Source organism: Mobula hypostoma, chromosome 15 (assembly GCF_963921235.1).
Source record: "Mobula hypostoma chromosome 15, sMobHyp1.1, whole genome shotgun sequence".
In the NCBI taxonomy this organism is placed as follows: Eukaryota; Metazoa; Chordata; class Chondrichthyes; order Myliobatiformes; family Myliobatidae; genus Mobula; species Mobula hypostoma.
The window spans coordinates 51613629-51638911 of NC_086111.1; the positions used below are offsets into that span (position 1 = coordinate 51613629).

The 25283-nt window shown below is 40.1% G+C and overlaps 1 protein-coding gene across 17 annotated transcripts in view; it reads right to left on the reverse strand.

The window, feature by feature from the left end:
* The window catches only part of slmapa (sarcolemma associated protein a), a 198222-nt gene that overhangs the window by 54885 nt on the left and 118054 nt on the right, over positions 1 to 25283 (reverse strand). For 9 of the 17 annotated variants that reach the window (XM_063068027.1, XM_063068025.1, XM_063068028.1 and 6 more), the window contains one exon: positions 11011 to 11073. The exons of 4 other annotated variants lie outside the window; for them this stretch is intronic. In XM_063068027.1, coding sequence (XP_062924097.1) covers positions 11011 to 11073 — 63 coding nt within the window. The remainder of the gene's footprint in view (positions 1 to 11010; positions 11074 to 25283) is intronic. 4 more of the 17 variants (XM_063068026.1, XM_063068029.1, XM_063068036.1 and 1 more) reach the window with 1 other exon arrangement.

The window sequence follows — 25283 nt, forward strand, 5'->3', positions numbered from 1 at the left end:
AGGAACAGACCAAGTCTCCTTAGACAATATCATCTAAAACCACAACCTCCATCAGCCACAAGGACACAGGCAGCAAAAGCATGGGAACACCACCATCTGGAAACTGCACTCCAACACACACATCATTCTGACTTGTAAATATTTCACCTTTTCTTTACTGCCACTGGGTCAAAACCCTGGAACCTTTTCTCTAGCAGTATCGTGGGAATCCTGAACACTTCAAGGACTACAACACTTCAAGAAGGCAGGTCAGCACCACCTTTCAAAGGCAATTAAATGCTGGCTCAGCCTAAGAATTCCACGTCCCTTGAATGGATTAAAAAATGTAAACAGTAACTGAGGATCAAACCACTCTTATAGGGCAGTGAGCAGACCACCTCATAGCAGAAAGCCATGAAAGAAGAAATTTGCAAATAATTTAAGTAAATTAATAAAGCTTCAAGACTAATAATCATGGAAGATTTAAAATACTCCGTAAGTTATTTCCTCAGAAAGAAGTTCCTATAGTTGGTAAGTTTCCCCTTTGATCCAGTAAGAAGCTTGAAACAGCAGAATGAACTAGAGTGGGTATGATCAGTTCGGAGAATATTTAGGAAACAGGGATCATAATATAATGCACTTTCAGACAAGTCAATGTCACTCAAAAGAATTTTGCTAAGAGTTGAATCTGAGGGATTAAGAAGGTAAAATGAACGATATAGGACTACAGCAATGTGTAACAGATCTTACACTTGTTATGATATAGAAGGAAGGCAATTTAGGTCCATACTGTGTAATTGGGGAAGTACTCTCATTGGTCCCATTTCTTCTCGCTTTACTTCCACTTACCCCTGCAAATTACTATTTCTAAAAGTCTACTAACTCTCCTTTACTTATTTCTGCCATTAATCCTAACCAAAGGATAATTACAACAGCCAATTACCTTACCAACATGACTTTGAGAAATGGGGGAAAAAAACCAATGTGATCACAAAAAGAACATGCAAATACCACAAACGGCAGCACCTATGGACAGGGTCAAACTTAAGTCCCTAGGGCAGCTGCACCATCATGCCACTTCTTAGCAAAGGGGAGTGCTTCCTGGAAAAAAATATACCCATAAAAAATGAAGAAACTAAATGCCAAGGAGACATCTTGGATGATTAAAGTCATAAACAAAACTGAGGGCAATGAAAATAAATACAGAGAAATTCATGATAGCAATGGAAATACAAATAGGTAAAATGACAGCTGTAACTGAGAAAAGTAAGAAACATTAAATAATTCGCCTTAATATCTGTTGGAATGGCTGATCAAATGGACACAATGACAGAAATAATATTAACACATCTAAATAAGCATTTAAAGGTTAGATTTATTTGTCATATGTACATCGAAACAAACAGTGGAATGTGTCTTTTGCATCAATAACCAACACAGTCGGTGGTTGTACTGGAGGTAGCTCACCATGACTCTGGCACCATCACAACTTGCCCACAACTTACTATCTATAACCCATACACCTTTGGAATGTGGTATAATAAACTTGAGCACCCGAAGGAAACCCACATAGTCACAATGAGAATGTTCAAACTCCTTACAGACAGCAGTGGGAAATGAACCCGGGAATTAAGTAAACCAAGGTAAAATCCCCAGTCAGTGCAGATTGTGACAGTGTATTAAAAAAAAATTAAATAGCACTGATGCCAGTATTTATATTCAATAATTTTCCAAAAAAACATAGATCTAGAGGATTGGCTTCTGTACCTAAATTTAAAGAGATCTGGAACATGTTCAGAAGTTTAACAGTGGGAAAGATAAAATACAAATCCTTATGAAGGAAGAAAACAGGAATACATGCAACATGTATTATAGTGACAAACATTAAAATTAGAAACTTATTTTTAGCATACTTGAAGGAAATTTATGCTATTCAAAACACAATATGGGGAATGACCTTGCACTGACACATTTAGAAGTATATTCCTTACAATTCTTTGAAGAAGTAAGACATAGATAATCCAAGGTTAATTCAGTAGTTGTAATTGCCTAAAGTTGTTTCATGATGTGTGTTGGTTGTCCATCGTATCCAACAATGATAGGAGACCTGTGCATCAGAGTTTTTAAAGTGGAAATGGGCCAGTTCCACTCTCTCGACCTTTGAAGTCTGGGTCCAGTGGTAGGATAATAGATAAATGAATAAAATTAGAGTATGTATAATCATGGAACAAGTAGCAGAACAGATAGCCAGGTAGGAATGGTCTCCTCTGCACTGAATTCTCTTAACTCTGTTCAGAGTGGTGAAGATCATCCTACAAGGATCCTCTCTGGGACTACTTGTTATTCACAATTATGTGAAGGATTGACATTTTGGATCAAAAGCACAATTATTAAATAGGTAATAACAAAAAGTTGGTCGGAAAATAGGAACATGAAAGAAAATCAAACAGTACTATTTATTTCAAGACAGACAAAAAAGCTGCAAGTATTGAGTTATGGCATCCGGTGATCCTACGATCTCTGTCTAGGATGCCGACATCAGACTGTCTTTCAAGTAGGTGAACTCTCGCAAGGTGACAGGCCCCAATGAAAACTTGTGCCTACCAACTGGCAGATGTGTTCAAAGACATTTTCAGTCTCTCAGTGATACAGTTGGAGGTTCCCACCTGCTTCAAAATGGCAACAATCATACCAGTTCCCAAGAAAAGCAGGGTGAGCAGCTTTAACTACCATCACTCAGTAGCACTCACATCTACAGTCATGAAGTGCTTAAGAGGTTGGTTCTGGCTAGAATAACTCCAGTCTCAGCAAGGACCTGGGGCCACTGCAATTTGCCTACGTCCACAATAGGTCTACAGCAAATGCTATCACATTGGCTCTTCATGCAGCCTTGGATCACCTGGACAATACTAACACCTATGTCAGGGTGCAGTTTAATGACTATTGCTCAGCATTTAATCCAATCATCCCTACAGTTCTGATCGAAAAGCTCCAAAATCTGAGCCTTTGTACCACCCTCTGCAACTGCATCCTTGACTTCCTAACCGGAAGACCACAATGCATGCGGATTGAAAATAACATCGCCACCTCGCTGACAATCAACACTGGCGCAACTCAGGGATGTGTGCTTAGTCGACTACTCTACTCTCTCTATACTCCTGACTGTGTGGCTAGACATCTATAAGTTTGCTGATGACACAACCTATTGTTGGTAGAATTTCAGATGGTGACAAGACGACGTTCAGGAGTGGGATATATCCGCTTGTTGAGTGATGTGGCAGCAAGAACCTTGCACTCAACGTCAATAAGACCAGATTGTGGACTTCAGAAAGGGCAAGATGAGAAAACGTACTCCAGTCCTCATAGAGGGATCAGAAGCAGAAAGAGTGAGCAATTTCAAGTTCCTGGGTATCAACATCTCTGAGGATCTATCCTGGATCCAACATATCAATTCAGCTACAAAGAAGGCACAATAGGATCTGGAGGAAATTTGGTAGTCACCATAAATTTCCACAGATGTACTGTGGAGAACATTTTAACTGGCTGCATCAATATCTGGTACGGGGGGTGGGTGGCTGGCTACTGCACAGGATCAAAATAAGCTTCATAGAGTTGTAAACATAGTCAGCTCCACCATAGGCACTAGCCTCCGTACTATCCAGGACATCTTCATGGAGCAATGCCTCAAGAAAGGTGGAATCCATCATGAAGGACCCCCATCACCCAGGTCATGCCTTGTTCTCATTACTACCATCAGAAAGGAGGTTCAGAAGCCTGAAGGCACACACTCAACGATTCAGGAACAGCTTCTTCTCCACTGACATCCGATTTTTAAATGGACATTGAACCTATGAAAAGTACTGTACTTCACTACTTTTTAAAATTTTTATTTTTGTACTATTTATTTAACTATTTAATATACAGTATATATACCTACTGTAATTCAGTTTTTTCCTCTATTATTATGCATTGCAGCCACAAAGGCAACAAATTTCATGATATATGCTGGTGATATTAAACCTGATTCTGAACCACATCTGGAGGACCACCTACAGTAATGCTTGCCATTAGACATAATGGATTGAGTTCAAATGAGATGAAGTACTACAGAAGCAAAATTTAACAACTCAAAACAGGATGAATAACAAAGTTTATTTTCTCTTGAAAAGGGTAAAATGGTGAGTTATGAAATAATGTACCCAGAAATAGTAGTGTAAATGTGCTTGTTCAGAAGACAGTCAACAAAGAAGGAATTCAAAGGAATATGATGAAAATTGTAAAATCATGCCACAAGATTTTTTAAGAAAATAACATCTAAAGAGATTGAACAGCGGCTATGCTGGAGGAGTTAGGAGAAACAGGGAAGTGAAGCATAAACACCAGCATTCGGTGGTTGGGCTTTGAAGCATATTCTGTCCTGTACATCCCACAGAGGCGTTACTTTAGACTTGATTGTTAATGTTAAAGTATACATAACTTTCCCATGATCTCTAAATTCTGTTTTCCTCCTTACAACCTGTCTCCCAATGACTTTCAATTTCTGATTATTATCATCTAAGACCAATTTTTATGTATAAAGTGGCCATGTCAAAGGCTTGACTTTTAAAAGCAAAGCTTTAATGCAAACATTCTGGCCCCCTGAGAATGACGGAACAGATCAGAAATTACTAAGTGAATCCGTAACACAACAACATTTCTATGTAGAACCAGTTTTCACATTTAGTTTACAAAATAAATTGGCAGCTTGTATACAAATGCTACACTGTCATGTTCTGGCTACGAATGCATGGACCAAAGAAAGCATAAGAGTAGAGACTTTGGAGAAGCACAAAAATGAAAGTGTGTAAATACTTTTAAAAAAACATTCTCTGAATGTTGACTTTGCTGACAAACCAAGTACTTACTGCCCATCCTTAACTGCTTTTAAAAAGGTGGCTATTGATATTGCCACACTCAGTCTGGAACTCTGACCCAGAGAGTGTCGAAGGAATAGCGATGGATTTCTAAGTCAGGACGGTTTGTCATGGGGGGCGGGGGGAGTAGAACTCGGTGCTGTTAGTGCTTCCATGTGCTTGTACTGGAAAGTACTGCCTCAAGGTGAAGAACTAACAGTTCTGTTTTACTTTCTTCTGGGTAGAATTTGTGGTTTTAGAAAGAACTAAAGAACAACAATGAAGAAAATAAATGCCACCTTCTTAATTCAACTGGAATTCCAAATCAATCTGGGAAGCATTCTTAGATAAAATGATAAATTTTGTGTTAGTTATCATAGAAGATCTTTTTTAACAAAAAGAATACATTTTCATTACTTAGGTGGCTCCTTATTATAAAATACTATGTTCCAGTTTTACAACAAGAGCCTTCACTTGAATCTGACATATTAAGACATGTGTATAATAAAAAAATTCCATGCTTATCCATCTATTTCATTCATTCAGTTACTCAGAAGATCGACCATTCATATAATCAGTCAAACAATGAATCTGGACTCCAAATCTGCTCGCTCAAGGTGGTCATATTTTTGGATCTGGAAAGCCATTTTCATGTCAGAGCAGAAGTCCAAGATTTGTGATTGTTGCTGGTATTTTCATGCATGGTAGGCACAAACACACAGAAGGGGTCTGGTATAATATCTCAGTGGCCTTATTCAGGAGTTACTATGAACCAAATTTGGATGCATCTGCTATAGATCATAATCCTAAAGATAACTTCATCCCTACACAAAATGGATTGGCGTTTTCAAACTTCCTGTTCTAGAACTAAACCCAATTAGATATTTCCTACTACTGCTGCTTGAATATGTCCAATTAGTTTTTCCAGCTTTGCCAAAACCCTGATTTGCACCAAGTTCCACCTAAAGATAGTTCTTCAACTTAGGGTAGTGTTTATAAATGAATTGGATGAAGCTTGCAGATGACAAAAAGATTTGTGCTTTTTGGATATGAATCATTTGCAGATACAGGCAAAAAAAAAGGAAGTTTGGTCAGGATGTGTGAGGTTGCACTTTAAGTGATCCTTGAGCATTGATGTATAGAAGAATCTTGGGGTCCAAGTCCATAGCTCCCTATAAGTGACCACACAAGTTGAGAAGGTGGTAATGAATACATATGGCATGTTTGTCTTTATTAGTTCAGGCACTGAGTTCAAGATTCAGCTTTATAAAACTCTGATTAGACTGAATCTGGGAATGTGTGTTCAACTCAGGTCAGATCATTATCAGTAGGATGTGGAGGCTTTGGAGAAGGCACTGAAAAGGTTTACCACTACAAGGCAAGTGTTATAAGGAAAGGCTGGACAAACTGGAGTTGTTTTTGTTTTTCAGAGCAGTCGAGGTTGAGAGGACAACTAATAGAAGTTAGAGAACTATAAAGAGGCATAGATAGAGTAGACAGCTGGTACCTTCCTCCCCTCCCCACCCCCCCAGGTCAGAATGTCTAATCGAAGAGGGCATGTCTTTAAGGTGAGGGGGGAGAGTTGGAGTTCAAAGGGGAAGTGCAGGGCAAGTTTGTTTGTTTTTTTTAAACACATATGTGCCTGGAATGTGTGGACTGGGGTGGTGGTGGAGAGGACAAAATATTTTGTCCTCTGTCCATGATCCTGCACTCTACCCCTTTTTCCACACTGCTTGCACCCAAGTTGTTGAACTAAATACAAATTATATGGAACAAATGACTTCATAGACAAGCACTACTCATGATACCACAAATAAAGCACTGTAATGACATACCATATCGCTTCTGGTATTATTAGGATATATGATCCTGGTGTCTTGCAAACAAGCATTTCAACAATTTAGGCAGAGACTTTCTTACTTTCACTGATCCCCAAAATATCCATTCAAGTGTATGAGTACAACCAGTGACAGCTTCAGCAATACTTAACATGCTTTGGAAGCTTGAAATGTTTCTATAAATATACTAACAAGCCACAGCTAAGTATATGATATGACTATTTAAACATTATGCAGCTCAATTGTTACCACATTATATCCTAATAAGGAAAGGAAATTATAGTATCTCATTCTTAACAATTTCTGTGCACTTTTATTTGAGTCTGTAGTGGTTAGTCTGCATTTATGATACAAATGTATTTCCCAATCGGACACATTTTTACATTATATCCTGCAGTAACTGGAAATCATTAAAGGTAAACCATATTTCACAAATTTGATGAAGTAGCGTAGCTGGATGAGGATGGTGTGATTAATGTCCTGGATAGAGATTCTCAAATGTCACATATAATAGATTTATATAAAAATATAGAGTCCAGGAAGCAATTATTCTTTAGTTCCTTGAAAAAATCTAATTCATGTTTATGCACAATATTTAACAAACTATAGCAGAAAAATATTATTTTATCATACAATATTCAACATCGAATTGAACATCAAAACATCAAAATAAATATTTTGCAACATTTCTTCAATCATAAAGGAGGGTAACAAGTTTCATTTTATTGTAGCAACAAAATCTAGCTAAAAGTCATAATTCTCATGTAAATTTTAAAAATTGTATGATCAACATATTTCTTTCATCCTGGGGAAAGCACCATCAGATTCAAAATCTTTGAAATATATATTGGAGTCAAGACAAGCCTCTAATGCACTGGTTTTCATAAACTGCAACAATGTTCATTTAGACTGATATGATATTTTGACATCAAGTGCCATAAACATCATCAATCAGCCTAGGCACAAAGAACAATCCCTTCAAAGCAAAATGAAGGGGGATAAAACCCCTGAAGCCCCAAAAGGTTTTGCATTTTACCAGTTTAAACTAATGGACCATATTATGTATGCTACTGAGTCTTTCAACGTTCTACCAAAACTATTCATCCTTTTATTGTCTACAACCACCAAAATACATTCATTCTGCTCACGAGTAACCTCAGCTACAGTATTGACAGATCCAAAAACAGGCAAGGAGCTTTTGTAGTTCCTTGTCACAATGATCAAGGCCAGATGCCTAGCTATCTTTTAGCTACTTGAACTGCTCTCATCCTCCTCCTCAGACACAAAGCTAACCTTTCCTTCAAACCTGCCCTAACTCTGAAGGCAGCCCATTGGTTTCGAATGGCAATGCTCGTGTTTTTCTTGTTCATGAGACACACACAATCTGCACACACTGCTGTCTTTCAGAATGCCCTTCCTGACACCAATGCTTGCATATGTATATTGTAAATAGCCCTCTCTCCTTCTGCTGGTGCAGCCTGCCTACTTTCAAAACTACTCTCTTCACACTTCTTTAAAACCACTATCAAACCTTCAGTCCTTGAAAACTAGCCTCTACCTCCAAGAGATATTGCAAGTACCATTCCCTTTGATATCCAAACTTGACTTTCTGATCAAATTAGTTTTCTTGTCATAGAACCTAATTTGCACCGACCAGACACAGACAAGTGACCAGTAAGTATTATTTCCCCTTTATCTCTCTGCAAACTCTGTGGTTAAACTACAACCAACTCCAGATGTCAATGATGGGAATTATGATGACGACTGGGAGAACTTCAGTTGTCAGAGGAAGGTAACTGAGATATGATCTTCCTGAAGGGTGTGAAAATAATCAAGGGAATAGAAATGGTTTATTGCAGTACAGAACATTAGGGATTGAATTTAAAGAAATAAGATATGCATCCAGCAGAGTAAAACACAAATTAAGAACCAACACCAGAATAGTTGCCATCCAAAATAATGGCAAATATACAAATAAACTTTTAAAATTCTTGATTAAGACAATATTTCAACTATTAGAAAAACAACAGAGAAATAAACATGGGATTGTTCAGACAAATTAACAGGGGTTTTAGTCTTTTTTAATTCCAACTGGTTTAGAATCCATTACTGTCCCATAAACAGTCTGCTGGAGAAACACTGTGAGCTGAGCAATTCTATGGGTGAAAACAATGTCCATGTTATGGGGTGAAACCAGACTGAGAGTGGAGAGTGGAAACAGCCAGCATAAAGAGGAGAGGGGGAGAGGGGGCCTGGTGATAATGAGGACAGACACGATTGTTGGTCTGATGTTGGGATTAGCGGGGAGGGGCAGTGGGATGACATGACAGAAGAAGGCAGACAAGACGAAAGTGGAATCACAGGGGGAGTGGGGGGGTTGAGTGGTAAGGGTGAAATTGGAGACAGATGCTGGATGGTCATGAGCAGGAAGAGAAAGGCAGCAAGTGCTGGTATGTGATAAGTAATGATGCTGATAATGAGAACCATCAGGGGAGAGAGGCAGAAGTAAATAGGAAGGTGGGGAAAACTGGAGTGGGAAAGGGAACAGAAGAACAACAGAGAGGAGAGAAAGGGAGGGAGGGGGAAGAGGGAGGGGGAAGAGGGAGGGGGAAGAGGGAGGGGGAAGAGGGAGGGGGAAGAGGGAAGGGGAAGAGGGAGGGGGAAGAGGGAGGGGGAAGAGGGAGGGGGAAGAGGGAGGGGGAAGAGGGAGGGGGAAGAGGGAAGAGAGTGAGGGGGAGAGAGAGAGGAAGGGAGGGGAGAGAGAGGAAGGGAGGGGGAGAGAAAAAGGGAGGGGGAGAAAAAGGGAGGGGGAGAAAAAGGGAGGGGGAGAAAAAGGGAGGGGGAGAAAAAGGGAGGGGGAGAGAAAAAGGGAGGAGGAGAGAAAAAGGGAGGGGGAGAGAAAAAGGGAGGGGGAGAGAAAAAGGGAGGGGGAGAGAAAAAGGGAGGGGGAGAGAAAGAAAGGGTGGGGGAGAGAAAGAAAGGGTGGGGGAGAGAAAGAGTGCGAGAGCAAGAGAGAGAGACAGAGAGCAGAGAAAAAGGATGAGACAGAGGTAGAGACAGCAAGAGGGTAAGCGAGGGGGAGAGAGAAAGAGAATGACAGAGACACAGTGAGTGAAAGAGACAGAGAGAAACAGCCAGTTTTATAGGAGGTACAGATTATTCAGAATTGATTCCATTGGGTTGCAGACTACCCAGGTGGTAGTCTGCTTACTTTCTTTTTTTTGCATGGGACTTCCCCCTAGCAGGTGCATAGGCAAATTATGGATAAGTCGGTGTGGGAATGGGAAGGGAAAGTGAAATTGAAATGGCACAGCAGACAGAATGCAGGTGCTTTGTGCACTGGCTGTCTCGTCTGCATCTGGTGTTGTCTATGTAGGGGATGTCACGTTGGGAGTGGGATTGCAGTAGATGAAGTTGGAGGAGGTGCAAGTGAATTTTACCTCACCTGGAAGATGGTGAGGGTAGAGCTGTAGAGACAAGTCTTGCACTTGCTGCAGTGCAAGGTAAAGTGCGAGAGGTCATGGAAGGGTGGGTGAGTAGGGATACAGACCAAAGAGTCACAGAGGGAGTGGTCCCTAACGAAGGTGGAAAGGGGCAGGTAGAAGATGTGCTGAGTAATGGGTTATGCCAGCTGCATCGAGGCTCCACCACCAGCCACATCTTCTCATGCCCATTCCTTTCCGCTATCCATCAGGACCACTCCCTTTATGACATCTTGGTCTACTCATTCCTCTCTATTCATCCCTCCCTGACCCCGGCACTTTTCCCTGCTACTGCAGGAGGTGTAACACTTGTCCATTCACCTCCTCTCTCATCACCATTCAGAGATCTAAACAGCAGCGTAAGGTGAGGAATAGATTCATGTGCACCCACTCAATCTCGTCTACTTGACCAAATCACAGAGCCCCTACACTTTTCCGCAATAGCCATTCTGAGCTTCAAGTTGCACAACACTTCGCTTTTCCCTCCTATGTCCACTATCCTGGGCCCCTTCTACTGCCACGGTGAAGCCAACGTGAACTTGAGGATCAACACATCCTATTCCGCCTGAGTAGTCTACATTGCAAAGGTGTCAACTTCCAATTTCAAGTTAACAGTCTCACCTTTGTCACCACATTAGAACCCCAAGCCCCCCGGCTCCTCTTTCCAGCAGTTTGTTCCTTATTCTGTATGTCACTATTACTGTACATTTCTGTGAATTTCATATTATTTGTAGAAAAATAATGCAAACCTCAATACAAAATGAAGTTAAAGTGCTGTCAGCAATTGACTCACTTTGAAAGTCACTAAATATGACAAACCTTTCAACATCTTAGCTTCTTCCTTGACATTGGTATGATGGTCTCCTGCTATAAGGGTGGCTGCTTGAAAGAGAGATAAATATTATATGATGCTAAAATGGGCAATGCATGAGTGCAAAAAATAATCCAATCGATCATAAGCAAAGAGTTTAAACAGGTACTATAACACACTGTTCTCACCAATGGTCTTTTTAATCTCCTTCTGTAAAAGGAAATTTGTTTGAAGGTTCATCTTAAAATGGATCTACTAATTTTGATAATGATTTATATTGCAATCAATTTTATTAGGATCACTGAGATTGCAGCACGTAGACACATTGTTTAAATATTTAAACTGAAGACAATTCAACCGCATAAGTTTGAGCAAATGACAGTATTTTCACAAACCAACCAAATCTAGACTTGTTTTCACACCCATCCATACTATTTCAGATATTTATTATTTTAAGTAATCATGAAATATTAGTCTCAAGTATTGAAGTATTTCATGTTTTTATCACTCTTGTGCTTAAGTAAGTCTTCTAAGTTTCTGCGTTCTTCTAAGACCACAATCACAACAATGGATTCATTGACCTTGGGATGATCTCTCAAAACATCTGAATTAGTTTACAAATTTCATTTAGATGACTGACTAAACTAACCTGTTCAACTGAAAACATAACAAATCTGAGTATTTATCTTTATGATCACAACCTCAAACTTCTGGTACAATTTTGATAAGTTTTCAGTCTATATTTGTCATTCAACAATTTGTACCCTGAATTGGGAGACCTAGAATGGCACATAATAGTACTACAAAGTGGTCAAACCCACATCCTTTACAGTTAGCTCATGCACAGATTTGAATTTTAATTGCTGTAATATTAGATTGAGAACTGCCAAGAGTTTAAAAATCAGCTGAAGTCAGTTAAATTCTGAGTTCTGCTGTCTCAACTATTAACAAACACTATGGTTGAAATTCAGACACGCACACTTAAGTTTCAAGAAAAAAATCCATTGTTGCAAGTCATAGCGCACATGTCTGAATTCAATCTGCAGACACTAATGCCTTTTTGCCGCAGTCGTTGTTGACATAAATCAGAAGAGAAATGGCCCACATTTGCACAAGCTATAAGCGTTGCCAACAGCAGCAATAAAGTGCTGGCTAATTCTGGCCACTGCGGTAAATCTACAACATCTGGATTTGAAGAGGTGCAGTGAGGATGTTTTGCACAGATTCTGAGTACCTCTTGGTCTTTTTCATTTGCAAAACAGTTGAAGATTGAGATGCAAGCATCAAAGGCTCTGGAAAATTGCTCCTTATCTACATGGCAATTTACCCCGATATTAATCCAAAGCAAAGGTTTCGGGTCATTGATCACTTCAGCTAGTCCAGGTGTAATTCAAGTTTCAATTGGAATTCATAAATATGGGACAAATCTGGTTAACATTTCATCTTTGTGTGAGATTCAGAGAAGTAGATATCTGTCACAAACTTAAGATGTAATGTACTTTTCTTCTTTAGAACTGACTGAGTGTTAAAATTGAAAGCATCAAGTCCTAAATATACTTAATCCAAGCTCAGGTGCCAGTCTATACCACTTATACAATTATTCAGCTTTCCTTTCAGCAAGTCTCCTCAGAATCAGACTTATTATCACTAACATACGCCATGAAATTTGTTGTTTTACAGCAGCAAGACAGTGAAATATGTTGGGGGGGGGGGAGTTGTTCCTAAAACACTGAATGTTTCTTCAGGGTCTGTAATGATAGATGCTGACTTCTTGAGGCCCATGATGGAGCTGTCCCATTGCAGCTTTTTCTGATCCTCTGCATTGGAGTTCTCTATCAGACAGAGGTGTAACCAGTCGAAAATTTGCTAGTCTTTTAGAGACATATGCCATAAGACAAAGGAGCAGAAGTTGGCCATTTGGCCCATCGAGTCTGCTCCACCATTTTATCATGAGCTGATCCATTCTCCCGTTTAGTCTCACTCTCCCGCCTTCTCACCATAACCATTGATGCCCTGGCTACTCAGATACCTATCAATCTCTGCCTTAAATACACCCAATGACTTGGCCTCCACTGCCGCCCATGGCAACAAATTCCATAGATTCACCACCCTCTGGCTAAAAAAATTTCTTTCCATCTCTGTTCTGAATGGACCTTCAATCCTTAAGTCATGCCCTCTCGCACTAGACTCCCCCATCATGGGAAACAACTTTGCCACATCCACTCTGTCTATGCCTTTCAACAATGTCCATGCCTTTGACATCTTCTCAAACTTCTGATGAAGTACAGTTGCTGGCATGCCTTCTTCGTGGTTGCATCATTTTGTTGGGTTAGTTCTTCTGATATGTTGACACTCAGGACCCTGAAGCTGCTCAGCCTCTCCACTGCTGACCATTGTGGGCCAAACGGCCTTTCCAGTGTTTTATTGCTCTATATAATATGAAGATCAGAACCTGCATACAGTACTCTGGCTGTGGTCTGAGTCATGCTTTATTAAGTTGGGGTATAACTTCCCTGCTCTTGTATTCATTGCACCGACAAATGAAGGCTAAGATCCTACATGGCTTCTTAGCCACATTATCTATCTTGGCTGGCATCTTCAAGGATCTTTGGACTGGTACACTGTGGTCTCTCTGTTCGTCCATACTCCCTATAACCCTACAACTTATGGTAGGGACATCAGGTGCTCCCAAAATGTATCAACTGCACTTATCCAAATTAAACTCCATCTATAATTTCTCAAGCCCATTTCCCCAACACGTCCATATGATCCCTCCACACTATCAACAACTCCACCAATCCTAGTGCCAGCTACACATGCTTCTTACACATCCAAACAATTCACATACATTACAAACAAGGGTCACAGTAATAATGTCATGAATCACCAAATCATACAAGCAAATCTCTAGCATCATCCTCTGGTCCCTATTGTCAAGCCAAATTCCCAGGATCCCATGGGTTCTAACTGTTTGAGTCAGTCCATGTGGGACCTTGACAAAGGTATTATGAAATTCATGTAGCCACATCCCTCTTCACTGCCCTCATCACTACAACATTATCTCTTCAAAAGAAATTCAATTGGATTGGTCAGCAAGTATATGCCCTTGACAAAACTACAATGGCTATCTCTGATAAGGGGTGGAGCTTAGGAGGATGATGGCGCCAAACGACGACTCCTTTGCTTGCATCTTCGGAAACGGCTCTATTTCCATCTTTAATATCTCTATTTTTCCCTTTCAGGGTTCTTTTGAAGACCCTGACCTGGAGTTACACGTTGACTTCGGTTCTTTGCGGGAATGGGACCCGCTCTATGGGTCTCACAACCAGCCACTATTCAATGTATCAAGGACGTGGCCTAGAAGACTAGCCTGCCTTCAGGGTTCCAGGATTTTGTGGCTCTGGAGGCGGGTGGATTCGAGGTTGGTGCCTCCACGTGTCGTGGGAGATGGAAGATTGAAAGCAGCAAGATGGCCGCTGGCTGCGTGCCCAGAAGCAAAGAGCTCGGAAAAAGCAACGTAACAGACTTTTAACATCGTAAATTAGCACGTTGTTCCCCTCACACTGTGAAACGGGGACACCTCTTTTTCCCTTATTAGGGAGAGAGAGAGCCTGCGGTATGTCCAATTACCGGGTGAACGAGTAGTCTTTGGGGTACTGCAAGTCTGTCTTTATTGATGCTTTGCTGCACGCTTGAATGCTCAGTGGGGGACGCCCATGATTTTTTTGCTGGTTGGGGGGTGGGGGAATCATTGCTTTGCTGCTGCTTATGCGTGGGAGGGGGGAGCTGGGGGAGGGTTGGGGTTCTAACATTTAACTGTTATTCATTCTTTGGGGCACTCCTCTGTTTTCGTGGATGGTTGCAAAGAAAAGAAAATCAGGATGTATATTGTATACATTTCTCTGACAGTAAATGTACCTTTGAAACCTTTGATTAGCGCCAGCCTTATGAAACAATCATCAATCCTGTCCTTCAGAATTTTTCCCAACAGAGAACTAATTTAACTGACAACAGCAATTGCAACTGTCAGTTCACAGGGGTAGACCACTTAAGGGAGTTACTTTGGAAACTAACAAGGCAAGTTCAAGTTCAGTTTATTGTCATTCAGTTGTACACACATATAGCACCAAACAAAACAATATTCTTCCGGATCAAGGTGCACAACACATTACGTATAACTCACACACGACACATAAATAATAATACCACAAATAAACTAACTAATAATAAGATGGACATACAAGTTAAAATGTAAATAGTATAACACTACTGGTGCCTCATACATGATGAAACTGCATGATCAGATTCACACGTGGTGGCAGGGAGTTCAGTATTCTTACAACCTCCTCTCATATTGATACTTGTACTATGATACTTCAATCCAGGGATTTCCAACCTTACTTATGCCATAGTTCTTACCATTAACTGAGGAGCCCGTGGGCCCCAGGTTGGGAACTCCCGTTTTAAATCAAACAATATAACATCCATTCCATTTTAATTAAAACAGCAACCCTTTCTCCACTGTGTTTCAATACAATCAGAATTCCTACACCTGCAGACTGTGCACATTTGGGTCATTGTTGAGAGAAAAACTTCCTGGGGGAACATAGCTCCACTTATAACATGGGTTTCAATAAGGAAAAGGGGGTTTGCATTATGCAGAATTGTAATACATGCAGTTTTCTAGGAATGAATTGCCTCCATAATGCAGGTGCATACTGTAATTTCCCTTCTAATGTTAGGCATACAGGTCTATAATCATTAATGGAAACTTGAACTGAATTTCACCTTTGCCTTCATTGAATCCTCTAACTACTGTCTTCTTTATGACAATGAGAAGTATTCATATAGGTCCTTACCTATACCTTCTGGCAACACACATAGATTGTCCCTTATTCTTAATAAGCCTTATACTTCCCTGGTTATTGTTTTGTCCTTAACTTATTGCATTACTTGCACTACTACTTTATTATATGAAATATCTTTGGATTTATCTTAATCCTATCAACCAATGACATTTTGTGACCTTTTTTGCCTTCTTGGTGTCCCTCTGAAGCTCCAACCTATACTGGGTAGAATCATAGAGTAATACAGAACATAATTCAGCCCAAGTCGTTCATGGCAAATCCCATCTGCCCATGTTTGGCTTATACATACTGTTTCCTTATTCCAAATGTCTTTTACGTGTTGCTATTTGGCATCACTCCTGAGGACACTTCTTCCCTCCTGATCTTCACAAGAGAAGAATCAATCATCATTTGTCTTCGAGATATTGCTATTATAAAGTACCTTTTGAACTCTTGACATGACCACCCCTAAGTCTTTAGTTCTCTAGACCCACCATATGGTTCCTTTTCACTCTTTATCTAACCCTTGATATCTCTTGACAACTCGTTCCTGTGAAGGTGAAAGCCAAAGCTAAGATGTTACCCTGCACTGTTGGCTACTTCTTCTTAGAATGCTTCAAACTGTGTTAATGTAGAATTACCTGGGAGTAAATGCTCCCATTTCACTTTTGCTAGGTTCTCAGTTATTTCATTGAAATTGGTCTTTCTCCAATTTAAGATCTTTATTCCTGGCCCATCACTATCTTTTCCCATAACTACTTTCAAATTCAGAGAAATTCATCCCTAAAAATGCTCTTCCAAGTTCCAGTCACATTCTTTCTCTCTTATTCTATCTACATATCTATCCACAATCTCGTGAACTCGATTTTGTGCCCCCCCGCCCATTCACCTCAAGTCTTTTAGTCTTTTAGGCTAGAGGAAACCATTTGTTGGGTATAAAGCACAATACTCTCCTAGTGAATGGCCCCAGGGCTTGCCAATTTTACACTGTTATTCCACCTTTTGGAAACCAACAAACTTTCTCCAAAGAGACATACCTTCTAGTTCTCCAATGTCCAGAAATCACAGTCTTAGTTGTTATGGATAAGTTGGAAAAGTACCTTCCGAGACTGTAGTATCATACTACCGCTATTGAAAGCACGTTTTGATAAAAGTACACCATCCAGATCTCTCATTAATTCTGCTGACCTTGCATCCTATCTTTTTGCCCTTGGGTTAGAAGATTGTGTGTTCAAAAGCCCACAAGCCAAGGGGTTCAGTGTATTACTCAGGCTGACATTTTATTGCAGTATTGAGGTAAATCTGAGCTGGCACCTTTTGGACAAGATATGAAGGTGAAGCCCATATTTGCCATATCAGGTAAATGTAAAAAAAATCCATGCACTAGAATTCAAGAAAAGAACAAAGTCTTTGACCTGAAACTCTATCCATTTCTTACTTCACATATTGTGCTGCATTTACTGATGTTTCCAATGTTTTAATTTTCAATTTTTATTGCTGATTGCCAGCATCTGCTGTCTTTTGGTTAACATATAATCACTGCTGGCTGTGGATCTTTGTTATCTGCAAAACTGGACACTGCATTTCCTGCAGTGCAACCGAACCTTTGTGAAAAAACCTCTGCGTATGGATTTGGGATGGTCTGAGACTGTGAAGGGAGTCACAATGTGCATAAAAAAGGAACTTGGATTATTCTGAAACTTCTAAGAAACATTTTTATTGTTTTATAATTGGCAAACTAGATGGGTAAACAAATTTTGGACAACAAACATACACATAGGAAAAGAGTTTTCTTAGATAAGGGGCTCAAAACTGCTCACAATATTCCCAGTGCGGGCTGACCAATGCCTTATAAATCCTCAGCACTGCATCCTTTCTTTTATATTCTAACTCTTTCCAATGCTGACATTCCACTTGCCTTACTTACCACTGAATCAACCTGCAGGTTAACCTTTAGGGAATCCTGCACAAGGAGTTGCAAGTCCATATGTATCTCTGATTTGGATTTTCTCCCAGTTTAGAAAAAAAGTCTACACCTTTATTCCTTGTACTACCAAAGTGCATGACCATACACCTCCCTGCACTATATTCTATACTTCCTCACTTACTTCCTCAAAATGACTTGCCCCTCCATCTACCTTTGTATCATCTGCAAACTTGGTCACAAAGTCATCAATTCCATCACCCAAATGATTGACATATAACATGAAGAGAAGCGGTCTCAATACCAACCCCTGCAGAACGCCACTAATCACCTGCAGCCAGCCAGAATGGACCCTTTACACCCACTCTTTGCCTCATGCCAGTCAGCCAATTTTATCTATGCTGGTATATTTCCAGTAATACCATGGGCTCTTATTTGTTACATAGCTTCATGTGCATCACCTTGTCCAAGGCCTTCAGAAAATCCAAAACTACATCCACTGACTCTCTTTTTTCTATCCTCCCTTCTATTTCCTCAAAGAATTCCAAAAGAATTGTCAGGCAAGATGTCCCAAGAAGGAAACCTTAAGGCTGACTTTGGCCTACTTTATCATGCACTTCCAAGTACCCATAAACCTCATCCTTAATAATGCCCTCCAACATCTTCCTGGCCATCTAACTGGCCTATAATTTCCCTTCTTCTGCCTCCATCCCTTCTTAAAGAGTGGAATGATATTTGCAATTTTCCATTCTCCTGGAATCATTCCAAAATCCAGTGATTCTTGAAAGATCATTACTAATGCCTCCACAATCTCTTCAACTATCTCTTTCAGAACCCCAGGGTGCAGTTCATATGGTCCAGGTGACTTATCTACCTTCTGACCTTTCAGCTTCCGAAGCACCTTCTCTTTAGTAATACTGACTTCTGTCCCCTGACACTCCTGAATCTCTGGCATATTGCTCATGCCTTCCACAGTGAAGACTGGTGCAAGATACTTATTCAGTTTGTCTGCCATTTCTTTGCCCCCCATTATTACCTCTCCAGCATCATTTTCCAGTGGTCCAATATCCATTCTCACTGCTCTTTTAATCTTTGTATATCTGTAAAAACTTCTGGTATCCTCGTTGATATTACTGGTTAGCTTACCCTCGTATATCATCTTTCTTCTCATTGTTCCTTTGACAAGGTGCCACACGAGGCTGCTTAACAAGAGCCCATGGAATTACCGGAAAGTTACACACGTGGATAGGGCATTGGCTGATTGGCAGGAAAACAAGAGTGGGAATTAAGGGATCCTATTCTGGTTGGCTGCCAGTTACCAGTGGTGTTCCACAGGGGTCCGTGTTGGGGCCGCTTCTTTTTACGTTGTACATCAACGATTTGGATTATGGAATAGATGGCTTTGTGGTTAAGTTTGCTGATGATACAAAGATAGGTGGAGGGGCCGGTAGTGTTGAGGAAACAGAGAGTCTGCAGAAACACTTGGATAGATTGGAAGAATGGGCAAAGAAGTGACAAATGAAATACAATGTTGGAAAGTGTATGGCTATGCACTTTGGCAGAAGAAATAAACGGGCAGATTATTATTTAAATGGGGAGAGAATTCAAAGTTCTGAGATGTAATGGGACTTGGGAGTCCTCGTACAGGATACCCTTAAGGTTAACCTCCAGGTTGAGTCCGTGGTAAAGAAGGCAAATGCAATGTTGGCATTCATTTCTAGAGGAATAGAGAAAAGGAGCGGGGCTGTAATGTTGAGGCTCTATAAGGCACTGGTGAGACCTCACTTGGAGTACTATGGGCAGTTTTGGGCTTCTTATTTAAGAAAGCATGTGCTGACATTGGAGAGGGTACAGAGAAGATTCACTAGAATGATTCCGGGAATGAGACGGTTAACATATGAGGAATGTTTGTCCGCTCTTGGACTGCATTCCTTGGAGTTTAGAAGAATGAGGGGGGACCTCATAAAACATTTCGAATGTTGAAAGGCATGGACAGAGTGGATGTGGCAAAGCTGTTTCCCATGATGGGGAAGTCTAGTACAAGAGGGCATGTCTTAAGGATTGAAGGGCACCCATTCAGAACAGAGATGGAAAGAAATTTTTTTAGCCAGAGGGTGGTGAATCTATGGAATTTGTTGCCACGGGCGGCAGTGGAGGCCAAGTCATTGGGTGTATTTAGGGCAGAGATTGATAAGTATCTGAGTAGCCAGGGCACCAAAGGTTATGGTGAGAAGGCAGGGGAGTGGGACTAAATGGGAGAATGGATCAGCTCATGATAAAATGGCGGAGCAGACTTGATGGGCCAAATGGTTGACTTCTGCTCCTTTGTCATATGATTTTTTTAGTTGCCTACTATTGGTTTTTAAAAGCTTCCCTGACTTTCCACTAATATTTACAATATTATATGCCTCTCTTTTGCTTGTATGCTGTCTTTGCCTTCCCTTTTCTGCCACATCTTCCTTTTAGAAATCTTCTTTTTCTTTGGAATGTATCTACCCTGAACCTTCTGAACTGACCCAGAAATTCCAGCCATTGCTGCTCCGCCATTATTACTGATGGTGTCCCCTGCCCATCAGCTTCAGCCAGCTCCTCTCTCATGCCTCTGTAATTCCCTTTACTTCACTGTAATACATATGACTTTATTTTCTCCCTCTCTTATTACAATGTGAATTTTATCACTTTCACCTCGGGGTTCCTTTATCTTAAGTTCCCTAATCAAATCTGGTTCATTACACAACACCCATTCCAGACAACAGAAAATCTGCAATTCTGGAAATCTGAGCAACATGCACAAAATGCTGGAGGAACTCAATAGGCCAGGTAGCATCCATGGAAAAAAGTACAGTCGATGTTTCGGCTCAAAACCTCAACTGTACCAATCCAGAATTACTTTCCCCCTAGTGGACCACCACAAGCTGCTGTAAAAAGCCATTTCATAGGCATTTTACAAATTCATCTTGTTCCACCAGCAACCTGTTTTCCCCAATGCACATTGAAATCCCCCATTACTGCAACATTGCCTTTTCTATTTCCCATTGAAATTTATATCCCACATCCTGGCAACCGTTCGGGGGCCTGAATACAACTCTCGTCAGAGTCTTTTTACCCTTGCAGTTTCTTAACTCTAACCACAAGAACGCTCCATCTTCCAATCCTAAGTCACCTCTTTTTAAGGATTTGATTTCTTCCTCCTTTTTTTTTACCAACACAGCCACCTGAACCCCTCTGCCTACCTGCCTATCCTTTCAATACAAGGTGTATCCTTGGATGTTAACCTCCCAGCTATGATCATCTTTTAGCCATGATTAGTTGCGGAGCAGACTCTACGGGCCGAATGGCCTACTTCTGCTCCATTGTCTTGTCTTGTGATGACTAGTGATGGCCACAATGTCATACTTGCCAATCTCTAACTACACTACAAATTTAACTACCTTATTCCATATACTGAGTTCTTTCAAATATAACCTGTATTCATCCTGTACTTATTCCTCTATTAACAGATAACAATTGCTTTATTCATCCTGTATTAACAGACGACAACTTGCAAAAGAACCAAAGAAAATAATTAAGTCTTTGTGCATGTTTCAAGATCTGTTGGCATTCAGTAACAGCTCTCAGAATGCCCTTCACAGTCTGATTAAAATTTTAACACTTCTCAAGTGGAAGTATCTATCTCAGACTTGCCTGTACCAGATTTAATCCAAAACATGTGAAGGATTATATTAGACTTATTGTTACAAATGGCTCAACTTTCCTGTGCTATTGCAATTGAAACTGAAACTCACAAGTGACTACTGCTCTCTATTGCTAACAATACCCTTGTGTTTAGATGCAACAGGCTTGACTTCCTCATTAAACAGCCCTTGAGAAAGCATGGGAAAAGCTATATGGAACATAAGCTTCTTAAATACAGTGGATTCCAGTAAATTGTGCCAATGGTTACTCAGGGCAGCCGCTTAATTGGGACAACTCTTAAAGAACTAACCCTAATTGAGAAAAAAAAACAGAATTCCCTTAGTTTATTTGGGACACTATGTTACTTGATTGGGATACAAGACTGTTGCCGAACAGTTTCTAACCTGTGTCAGATATGTGGACTTGCGTGCCCATTAGAGTGAACAGTTTTTAAATGGTGTCAGTGCATGTGCTTATGTTAAAAAAGCAGCAATTTTTGTCACTGATAGTTGGCGATAAATAACCAGTAAACTGATATATTACTGACAATTAAATAAGAAAATTAAGAACTGTTTTGCTCACTGTGGTTTCAAGTATTCAAGTTTGGAGATACCAGAAATGGCTGGGAGTGAAAATGAAACAATTTCACTACTTCAGAAAGTTAGGAATTACGAAGGTATTAACATTCATCTTGAATGTTACAATGAAAATGATGATTTGGAGGATTCAATTGTTGAAAGTTGTTTGAAGGTAGTCGATTATCTACACTTGATATCTACGCTGATTTTGTTCATTCAAGGTCAATCAAACGAACATGGCAGCATACTTCTTCCATTAATAAATATAAGGAACTAATACAGTGTCATATAGAGCTGTAGTAGTATTAATAGTGTTCTAACTTGTTTTGTATTTCATTTAAGTACATAATTTGTTACTGAGTTAAATAGTAGTTTGTCTTTTTTTTATACCCTTTGAACTATTTCCATGAAACTGTGGCTAATTGGAATAGCCACTTAACAGGGCCAAAATATACTGGTCTTGATGTGTCCCAGTTAACCAGAATCCACTGTAGTTACAAATTAAAATTTTAAGACTTACTACTTTCAAAACAGCACAATTATATCTGCAAATAAAGCGCCACTGTAGACCAATAGACATAACTAACAATTTCTAATCCTAACTGTACATGATGCAAGCGTATTTTGTCATGTATATAGCAGATGAAACTCTTTAAATATTTAATGAGTGCATTCATTCTCTATGTAATATATAGAAACATAGAAAATAGGTGCAGGAGTAGGCCATTCGGCCCTTCGAGCCTGCACCGCCATTTATTATGATCATGGCTGATCATCCAACTCAGAACCCCGCCCCAGCCTTCCCTCCATACCCCCTGACCCCCATAGCCACAAGGGCCATATCTAACTCCCTCTTAAATATAGCCAATGAACTGGCCTCAACTGTTTCCTGTGGCAGAGAATTCCACAGATTCACCACTCTCTGTGTGAAGAAGTTTTTCCTAATCTCGGTCCTAAAAGGCTTCCCCTCTACCCTCAAACTGTGACCCCTCGTTCTGGACTTCCCCAACATCGGGAACAATCTTCCTGCATCTAGCCTGTCCAATCCCTTTAGGATCTTATACGTTTCAATCAGATCCCCCCTCAATCTTCTAAATTCCAACGAGTACAAGCCCAGTTCATCCAGTCTTTCTTCATATGAAAGTCCTGCCATCCCAGGAATCAATCTGGTGAACCTTCTTTGTACTCCCTCTATGGCAAAGATGTCTTTCCTCAGATTAGGGGACCAAAACTGTACACAATACTCCTGGTGTGGTCTCACCAAGGCCTTGTACAACTGCAGTAGTACCTCCCTGCTCCTGTACTCGAATCCTCTCGCTATAAATGCCAGCATACCATTCGCCTTTTTCACCGCCTGCTGTACCTGCATGCCCACTTTCAATGACTGGTGTATAATGACACCCAGGTCTCGTTGCACCTCCCCTTTTCCTAATCGGCCACCATTCAGATAATAATCTGTTTTCCTATTTTTGCCACCAAAGTGGATAACTTCACATTTATCCACATTAAATTGCATCTGCCATGAATTTGCCCACTCACCCAACCTATTCAAGACACCCTGCATCCTCTTAGCATCCTCCTCACAGCTAACACTGCCACCCAGTTTCGTGTCATCCGCAAACTTGGAGATGCTGCATTTAATTCCCTCATCCAAGTCATTAATATATATTGTAAACAACTGGGCTCCCAGCACTGAGCCTTGCGGTACCCCACCAGTCACCGCCTGCCATTCTGAAAAGGTCCCGTTTATTCCCACTCTTTGCTTCCTGTCTGCTAACCATTTCTCCACCCACACCAATACCTTACCCCCAATACCGTGTGCTTTAAGTTTGCACACTAATCTCCTGTGTGGGACCTTGTCAAAAGCCTCTTGAAAATCCAAATATACCACATCCACTGGTTCTCCCCTATCCACTCTACTAGTTACATCCTCAAAAAATTCTATGAGATTCGTCAGACATGATTTTCCTTTCACAAATCCATGCTGACTTTGTCCGATCATTTCACTGCTTTCCAAATGTGCTGTTATCACATCCTTGATAACTGACTCCAGACACCAAGACATTGTCTACATTGTTTTTTATCTTCAACTTATTCGGGCAAAGTTGAAATTAAATATTATTTGTGTTATTTATAAATAATTTCTCAGATGTAATTTTATTTAATATCCAGTGTAGATATGCAGCATAATCACTTTCACTTCTTTCTTTTAAACACGTGGAATTTTTAACACTGAAAAAGTTTACCTTTACAACATATACTAAGATCTGGAAAATTTTGTTTTAACTTTCCACTTCTTCAACTTGTGCAACATGTTTTACCTATTAAGGTTTTTCTCCCCCAGTGCCATTCTCCCTTGCTATTTTAAGATTACAGCAATGTGAAATTTTTCAGGAAACATTTTTTTCTCAAAAGTTGATTACTTTGTGACAAGAACCAGCCCACAATACACCAAGTTTATCTTTGCTTCTCAAACACTCCTTTTTTGGTCAATAGCTACACAAGTATACGAACAGAGTATTTCTCTTCTTCCCTCTCAACTCTGGAACATTCCAAATACTCCTTCCAAATCATTCTTTAACTCTTCTTCTGTTGCTTATTTTCTAGTTGTATTTTAAACAAATCTGGAAATTCACAGCTCAGGAAAATAAAATGAACAGTCTAGTGGAGAGAAGTGTTCTGCAAAGCAAGGAATTGTATTGTAACTGGTATTTTGTAAGCTCTTTGTGGGGTGCAGGAAAGTCAAGGAAATAGTTATTTTGGAAAAAAAAGTAATGTGCTGATAAGAGTTTTATTGTTGTACATCTAACTGGGACTATTTACACTGGCATATAATTTAAGGAAAACTGAGTCATTATAAATTGAAAAGATTGTAAATTCAAGATTATTAAGAGTTGATTACATGTTACAGCCCAAGTTAACAGGCAACTAAATGATGATGTACTTTGCTTTCTTTGCAGTTAATGACTAATGGCTTTGACATGCAACAAGTCATGGAACACCATTTAAGGCACACTACAGCTAACAGTTATTTCACATTGAATATTTCGATTTTAAATTAATGTACTTAATCAACTTGTCATATTTATTATGATAAAATATTTCAAATTAAAAACACAAAACTAATATAGGGTGGCTATGTAACTCCTACACAGCTGTGTGGGGTAGGTCTTCCATATAGTGTAGATATTCATGTATGGGTTAAGTCTGCTGGCCAAGGTCATTACTTTAAGCAGGGCAGGATGATTTGCTTGGTA